Source organism: Triticum aestivum, chromosome 7D, assembly GCF_018294505.1.
Source record: "Triticum aestivum cultivar Chinese Spring chromosome 7D, IWGSC CS RefSeq v2.1, whole genome shotgun sequence".
Taxonomy (NCBI): Eukaryota; Viridiplantae; Streptophyta; class Magnoliopsida; order Poales; family Poaceae; genus Triticum; species Triticum aestivum.
Window position 1 is genome coordinate 460,210,803 of NC_057814.1, and position 8,325 is coordinate 460,219,127.

Below are 8,325 nucleotides of genomic sequence, written 5' to 3' on the forward strand. Positions count from 1 at the left end.
CCCCTGACCGCTGGGACCCACCAGCTACATCTTCGTAGGCAAGGAAGTGCCTGACAGTCGGGACCCACCTAGTCGAAGCGTACGTAGCATTGTCATTCTGGTCGCGAACGTGTACGTACATACTGGTCGATGTAGAGGCGCGCACGTGTCGTAGTAGAGGCGCGCACGTAGCATGTACACGTACGTACAACGGCCAGTGTGCAAGAAAGAAAATACGGCCACGTACGTACATAGGGGTAGGGTCTCGAACGCCTACTCGCGCATACGTACGGCCAGGACTCGTGTACATGGCTGGGTCGGAACGGAGAAACAACGTCGTCGTCGTGTTCATGGGGAGCCAACCGGCTGGGTCGGAACGGAATGCGTCGTCGTGTTCATCGTGGTAGATCAACTCTTGTAATACTCACATCATCAAGATCAATCAAGCAGAAAGTAGGGTATTACCTCCATCGAGAGGGCCCGAACCTGGGTAAACATTGTGTCCCCTGCCTCCTGTTACCATCCACCTTAGACGCACAGTTCGGGACCCCCTACCCGAGATCCGCCGGTTTTGACACCGACAGTAATCTCAACGATGATGCATACATGTCAACTATGGGTGTTGGCTCCAACAATTCGCATTGGTCTCAAACCAATGACATGCAGTTCGAAGACCACAAGTTCGAGGTGGACGAGGAGGGTGAGGGCATTGTCGACGCGCCGAAAGGAAGAGCGGGCAATTACACCAACGCCGATGGCATCTTACTATGCAATACTTGGTTGCAAGTGTCGAGGGATCCATCCGTTGGAGGTGATCAAAGTAGAGATGCTTATTGGGGGCGGATGAAAGAACACTATGATGTTCACAGCATGAGTGGAATTGACCGCTCCGAGAGATCACTTCGGTCCCGGTGGTCGACAATCAACTCGGATTGTCAAAGGTGGGCGGCTTGTCAAAAGGCGGTTGACAAGTTGAACCCAAGTGGCACAAATGAGGACGATAGAGTAAGTGGCATTTCATACATGTTCATCATACTTGTTGTTGGTGTTCGAAGTGCTAACTTGCTTTGTTTTAATGTAGTACCACATTGCACAAAACTTGTTCAAAGAAGAGGAGAGGAAAACCAAGAGGGGGAAGATCAAGAAAGGAAGGGTCTCCACCTTGCCTCATTGCTATAACGTGTTGAAGGATGATGAGAAATGGAAGAAGCGTGAAGATTTGGATGATTTGCATTTGAGCAACAAACGCAAGCGAACAATTGAGTTGAATGATGATGATGATGATGAGGAGGATGATGCATCAAGTGATGACGGCAAGAGAACCCCCACACCCAACTCGGTTTCATACTCGAAGCCAAAACGACCGGATGGGTGCAAGAAAGACGTAAAAGAAAAGAAGAAGAGGAAAGGAGACGATGAGCTCAAAAATGCTATGGAAGCTATTGTGAAGGCAAGAAAAGAAGCCAACGAGGTGAGGAAAATGGCAAGGAACCAAGATGTCGCGGCCGAGGAGAGGAGGGTGGCAGCCGAGGAGAGGAAGGTGGCTTTGGAGGAGAGGAAGGTGAGCAATGAGGAGCGAACAAGATTGTTGGAATGGAAGAAGCATTTGTTCTTCTTGGACACATCTAACCTCAATGAGGCGCAAAAGGAGTTTGTCAAACTTTCACGTGAAGAAGTCTTGATCCAAAAAAGAGCCATGGTTCGTGCAATGGGTGGCGGTGGCCTCGGCGCCATGGGTGGCATGGGTGGCTTCGGAGGTTCCGTGGGCGGTTTCGATGCCATGGGAGGCATGGGTGGCTTTGGAGCACCCCCCGACGCTATGGCCGCCATGGGAGGCATGGGTGCACCTCCGGCCGCCATGGGCGGAATGTCTTTCGATGTGCCTCCTCACACACATTCCCATGAAGGTGCCGTTGAAGATCTTGCCAACACCGTCGGAGCTTCACGTGATGCGGTGCGCGATGAGGAGAGAGAGAGAGGAAGAATCATCTTCGGAGGAGGCAGAATCGTCTTCCGAAGATGAGGACGAAGACAAGGAGGAGGATTGATGTGTCTTTCGTTTGTGTCCTGAACTTGGTTTGCATTTTGAACTTGGTTGGATGAACTTGTGGGCATGATTTTGAACTTGTGGGCATGAACTTTTATTTATCAACTTGTTTGTGTGAAAATTTATACGTCATGTTCATTGCATTTTGAATGTTTTCAAATCCATTTTGTGACCAAAATGTCATATATGCAATGCACCGGCGAGTCGCGCGCGCTGCATTTTTTGCGCGCTGCATTTTAACGCGGCTGTTGGAGCCAGCGCTAGCGGCCGCGTAAAACCAGGCGAACGGGACGCGGTAAACTAGTTTTTAGCGCGCGGCGTGTAGCGCGGCTGTTGGAGATGCTCTAAGGATTTGATAGTGTGCTTTTTTTAACATCTGATTTTTTAGAAAGAAAAGGGGTGAATCTGCCAGAAGTTGCTCCTAGGGGATGTGCGACAAGTCCATTTGCCTTTCAAATTTCAGAACCACGGCGTCCGCTTTTCGGTTTAGGAAACCCTAAACCCTAGCCCCCTCTCCCCACTCCCATGGCGCCGCCGTCGCAACTGGTGCTCGCGGCCTCCTCCACCGACGCCGGCGTGGCCGCGTGGGACCTCCGCACGGGGGCCGAGGCCATCCGCCACCGCCCCTGCGCCTCCCGGCCACGTGCCATCGCTGCCGTCGCCGGCCGCTTCCTCGCCGCCGCCCAGGTCGCCGCCGGCAACTCCGCCCCCATCCACTACTACCACTGGGACAAGGTAAGCAGTCTTCCCAAACTGGACTTCATTTACTTGAACTCGAAACCCTAGGCTGAGCTTGTGTTCTCGGTTCCTATTGCAGCCCCAGGTGGCTGTGAAGAGCTTCCCCGCCGAGCCAATCCGCGCGCTCATTGCTGACCCGGAGGGGAACTATCTCATCGGCGGCGGTGTGTCTGGTGACATATTCTTTTGGGAGGTGAGGGGATTGTGGTTTCTAGGTGGTGTGGTGGAACTGTTACTGAAAAGCTGCTCCAGCTTGCACCTGTTAATTTTTGTGTGTTTCTGTGTGTAGGTGGCTAGTGGAGAGCTGCTTGTCCGATGGCATGCTCACTATCGTGATGTTAGGTGCCTTGCCCTCTATGACATGTTGCTTGTCTCGGCATCCGAGGATGGGAGCATCAAAGTTTGGGATCTTCTCACGTATGTAGTCTGATGAGGGTAAAAGTTAGGCAAACTATTTTGTATTTTCTTTGACCGGGTTAGTTGGTGTTGATTGCAGGATGCTTGATGAGCAATCAAGGTTTGAGGCAAAGACGCCATACCTATACAACTTTAATCAGCACACACTTCCTGTAACTGATATTGCTTGTTTTCATGGAGCAATTGCTGTGTCATCTTCAGAGGACCGCACATGTAAAGTGTGTGCTCGATTTATTTTTTTCCTTTTTAGTTGTGGGATAATGAAGGATCTCAATGCTCATATATTTGTTATCTTTCCCCAGATATGGAGTCTATCAGAGGGCAGGATGCTGAGAAGTATTTCATTTCCTGCTATCATTGATTCTGTCGAAATAGACCCAAGAAGTCATATTTTCTATGCTGGTGGTAGAGATGGAAAGATATATGTTACTGCTATGGGTGTTGATGTCTCCTCTCAGGGCCGTGATGATACGTCTATTCTCGGTATTCTGGATGACCACAGGTTTGCTTACTGTCCTTGCTTTTCCTCAGTGTGTCTCTTTTATCATGTGATGTAAGTAGCTCCAATATGTAGATCACAAGTTCTCTTATGTCATCTATGCAGCTTATTTTGTTCTGGTTAAAAACTTGTCCTGTTTGCTTGTGCTGTAACTTGGCTTGAAATCTGAATTTGCGGTTTCACTCTCATGAATGCAGCTTATTTTGTTGTTCTTGTTGTTGTACTTTGCTTCATTTTTTTTATGCTATAGTTTTATGCCCTAGTATTACTGAAGCACAATCGACATGCCTAAAATGTGTAAGTGTGTTGTATGCAAATATGCTTAACAATATCTGCCTGTTCCTTTTGATATCAACTATATATCAGAGTAAGCAATATTAACTTGTGGGAAGTTAGTTCACCTCGGTATCAGTACTGTGCAGAAGATGGCTAGATGGCATGCCGTGAAGGGGATTGAGCTGTTAAAAGGGGAGATGCACTTGATCATAGTGAGAGGACTAGAAGGGTTGACAAACAATATGTAGATGACAGATCTATTTGAGGCTTGTCTTTGACGAATTACATGCCAGTAGCTATGAGGACTCGACCATAGTACTTGTAACTTAACTCACTTGTCCTTCCGTTGACCTAGTGACTTACGAACCTCTACACCTCTACTAGATGTGAAGTAGGTCTGAAAAATACACCAATTGAACTCTTCTTCTGGCTGCTATATCCGAGTTGCAGGAGGACTGTCGCTGCCCCACGGGCTGCACATCCTTCCTGTTGCTGCTGCCCATGTTTTAGTCTGCTGGTGCACTTCTGGCTAGAAGCTGGGAAAAGTGAGGCGATAAGCTGCTTGGTCCATGAACTTGGAAGTTGTAAACAAAAATGTTTGAATGGTCTCTTGATCAAGGAGAGCATGACCTGTTTACTGGTACCAGATTTGGTGTTGCTGTGCTATGCTCGGGCGCCTGGGAGCAATAAAGAAATGTGCATTACTTTATTCACTTCCAGTCGATTATTGCTTGAACTTATATTATTTTATTTGACCAATACTTCATAGCTCATCATATATAGTTTAGTTTACCGTTTACTGGAGATATGTGTACTTTGGTTAGCAGTGCAAGATAAATTAAGATCTCAACAAATACTTCTGCTGTTTAGTTTGAGTCGCTCCATTACAAATATTATGTTATTTGTGTTGCAAGATTTATTCAGTTGATCCTGGTGATTTGTGTAATTTGTTCAGCAAGGCGGTAACGAGCTTAACATCAAGTACAGATGGCCTTCTACTAGTCTCTGGTTCGGAGGATGGTAATGTTCGGGTTTGGGATACGAGAAGTCAGCAAGTAACCCGAAAATTCAAACACTCTCAAGGTTCATAGTTTATTTCCACACTTTAACCTTGCTCTTCTGACCTTATAGAAAATGTGAAAGTTTGAACCTGTTGATAAGTATTCTGCATTATCGTGGACTACGGAGTTGTTGTTTTTGTGTGTGAGAGAAGTTGATGGTTGTGGCCTTGCTTAATTGTGACTAGTAGAAACACTCCTGTTGGAAAAAGCAAACAAGATCTGGTATTCAATGCTGGCACCTTCAGTAGATTGACATGAAAGTCTAGCTTGTTGCCTTTCTTACCTGTAACATGCTTAATGGTGACTAGAAAGTAGAAACATTCCTATTAGAAAAGCAAATGAAATGGTATTAAATGTCTGCACCTTCAATAGATTGACACAAGTCTAGTTTGTTGCCTTTCTAGCATTGGTTATATGTTTACCGTCATTAATTCCATTAAAGATGTATATCTAAAACGTTTGAAGTTTGCATTGTCTGCACCCTGCTCTTACTGGTGCACAGGGATAATTTACCCATGGACAACTGATGTAAGCATTATGGCTAACAACTTTGATTTGCATGATTACTCACCAGTCACCATGGAGAAAACTTGAGCATATTTAATTTAAGGCAGTTACTAAAAGATACGAGGGAAAATTTGTATTTTGATACTTCCTGTTTGTAGTGCCATAACGAGTTAATCTTCTGTAGTATCACGGCGACCCAAAGCCAAGTCCTACCTTTTCCTAAACGTTGATGGCAAGTGTTCAACTGTTCATTTGATATGTGTGATAGTTTGTAATTCATGCTGGAACATGTTATTCTACGCACGGCGGAACCATTGAATTTTTGTTGTGCACAATAGCCTCAGTAACAAGGGATATGCTATAACAGCACAGCAAGCTGGTGCAACTGATTGTTGTGTAGCAAGGGTATGGTGGAGAACTGTTGTTTCTGCAATTAATTTCCTTGCGATGTCTGATAAGTAAGAACCCAAACGGAGGAAAGCAGTGAGCGATTAATCAGCAGGGAGTAACAGGTGGCTAACTGACACTATTTTGCAATTACCAGAGTGACTTTCACCATTCATTTACTTGAACTAGTTGAATGCCCGTACGTTGCCACGGGACAATATAGAGATGCTAGACCGAGTGAAATGATAAAAGAAATATGAATGCATATGTCAAGCAATGTATGCCTCTGGTTTACTATTGTGCCGTGCCAAATATTGATGTTGTTCTTCGGTTTTCACTTTCCGCAACAACCAAGTACCACCCACTCCTTCCCCATGGAACATCTGCTTTCGGCCTCATTTCGTGAGAGAAAGTTACTCCCTCCAATCCATATAAATTGACACTACTTTAGTACAATTTTAGTATAAAGTTGTACAACGCAATTGGTATAAATGTACGCAATTAACCTCTTGAGAGTGAACAAAATGAACGCCCCTTGACAACTCAACTGATGCAATGCAACTGTTTAGGTGCTTTGGTGCTTTGTTTTTCTTTATAGTCATAACTTTTTCAAATGTGGAGCACTGAAGCCAATCACCCTTTTGTTCGAGGTTCTTCACTCGTGATGAAGTATCGTATATTTCGTGGTACACTCACGTTTGTTCTGTGAACCTGTTGAATTGATTGTCATACTGTAATGTTTTATCATGCAATTTGGCAATGCATTTAATTTCTGAATCATGCCTAGGGAAAATAGTCTTCTGAGATTTTGATAAAAGTCCCATCTCACAGGTCCAGTAACTAATGTTCTCATAGTAACACCCAAAAGATTAAATCTGCCACCTTTACAACCATTGCGGAAAGTGTGCGCAGCAAGTGGCGAAGTTGTACCACGAGCTGTAATTCTGCCCAACCCTGACAATGATGTTCATATTGCTGGAAATCTCAGCTCTAACCTTCTAGAGCAGCTCTTGGATGCACAACAGGTCAGCTGATTTCATATTCCTTTACATTTGGTGTAACACATTTATTAACCTTCCATTTTCATGTTCTTTTCTGTTATATCTTATTACTGTTATATTTTGATCTAGCAGCACGGCAGCTCTAGGTTATTTGATTCTGGGGTAAGCACTCTCAATGGCGTACCAAACCAGCAGGGGACAGAATGGAGAAGTAAATACCTAGAGTTGCAGGATCTTTTTGTGCATGAGGTTCTTGGTGATATGCCATCTTAATGGACATATGATACCACAAGACTGGATATTATGTGCCACTGTCAGTTAGGTGAGAACTGCATAATATTTTCTTCTGTTGTTTAGTTAGAATGGAGAATGGCGAAAGGCAACTCTGTATCAGTGCTGACCTTGAGCTTAAAAGAGGCCAGACGGCCATATTTCCTCATATAGTGATCGATGATTTTTGTTGCCCTATTTCTACACTTGTGGATTTATGTAGCTTAAGAAATTTTTCGATATTGAAACTCATTTGTGAAGTTCTTGCCGGAATCATATTGCTGCACCATATTTATGTTTTCTCTTCTCTGGCTATTTGTTGTCCATGGCAATTTATGTTTCTGGATCGTTGTGCAGGAGGTTTGTGGTGAAGAATTGTTCAACAAATGATTTGGTGTTCAACTAGCAAACCTGGGAAATCCATGGATGCCAAAGATGACTTCCTTATAACAAGGAAACTCGTACCTTTCAATGCGTCCATATGTCAATTGACATGTGGCAGAGCCGTATCAGAAATAGTAGGAAAAACTCTAAACGGAGCAAGGTGGGACATCTTAAACTGTAATTCAACTGAGTAAACAGAAATGAAGAAATTTTCGCTTATCGTGGGGTACTGCTTCTTTGGTGGGCTAATATTTGTATGGTCGTCAATTATGTAGCGGGAGGATCTCCTCGCTGGGCTGTGAAGCTCAAAAAGTACCCTGCGTATAATTACAACTTGAATATGCTAATAGTCTTATAAACAAATGCCTAAATGATAACGCCCACACGTGTGTCACTTATCAACATGACCCAAATGCAATGCCGTTTGATCCATTTGCATGAATATTGCAGCAGTTGCCATCTCCTTGTCCATTTGCACGAATATTGTAGCAGTTGCCATCTCCTCGTCCGAACGAACACACGACGCTCGCCCAAACGTGTAGGTGGAACTGCTCTTCGCCACATGATGCTCGCACAGTAAAGGATGACAACAATAGTTATGCATATGTGATAACTTGTTAATCACACAGGACAATTATGGTTGACAATACATGACAACTATGGTTTGACCACACGTGGCAACTCTAATAGTTACACATGGCAAATATATTTAATGATACATGGCAATAAAGTTGATCACACATGACAACTACGATAATT

The 8,325-nt window shown here is 44.5% G+C and overlaps 1 protein-coding gene across 2 annotated transcripts; it reads left to right on the forward strand.

Moving 5' to 3' along the window:
* Positions 1 to 2,438: 2,438 nt before the first annotated feature.
* Positions 2,439 to 7,785, forward strand: LOC123166236 (protein ROOT INITIATION DEFECTIVE 3). Of its 2 annotated transcripts, none has more exons than XM_044584009.1 (9): positions 2,439 to 2,761; positions 2,844 to 2,957; positions 3,054 to 3,181; positions 3,261 to 3,399; positions 3,484 to 3,683; positions 4,912 to 5,039; positions 6,743 to 6,936; positions 7,042 to 7,234; positions 7,540 to 7,785. In XM_044584009.1, exons 1-8 carry the CDS (start codon positions 2,552 to 2,554, stop codon positions 7,183 to 7,185), a joined length of 1,257 nt encoding a protein of 418 aa, XP_044439944.1. In that variant the 5' UTR covers positions 2,439 to 2,551; the 3' UTR covers positions 7,186 to 7,234; positions 7,540 to 7,785. The 2 variants fall into 2 exon arrangements, with proteins under 2 accessions (XP_044439944.1, XP_044439945.1); XM_044584010.1 differs by having other exon boundaries at positions 2,442 to 2,761; positions 7,045 to 7,234.
* The last annotated feature ends 540 nt before the right edge of the window (positions 7,786 to 8,325 follow it).

Coding starts and splice junctions, on each gene's coding strand:
- LOC123166236 (XM_044584009.1), top strand. CDS start 2,552: ATGGCGCCGCCGTCGCAACTGGTGCTCGCGGCCTCCTCCACCGACGCC. Junction 3,182..3,260: donor AAAGTTTGGGATCTTCTCAC/GTATGTAGTCTG, acceptor TGTTGATTGCAG/GATGCTTGATGAGCAATCAA. Junction 3,684..4,911: donor GGTATTCTGGATGACCACAG/GTTTGCTTACTG, acceptor TAATTTGTTCAG/CAAGGCGGTAACGAGCTTAA.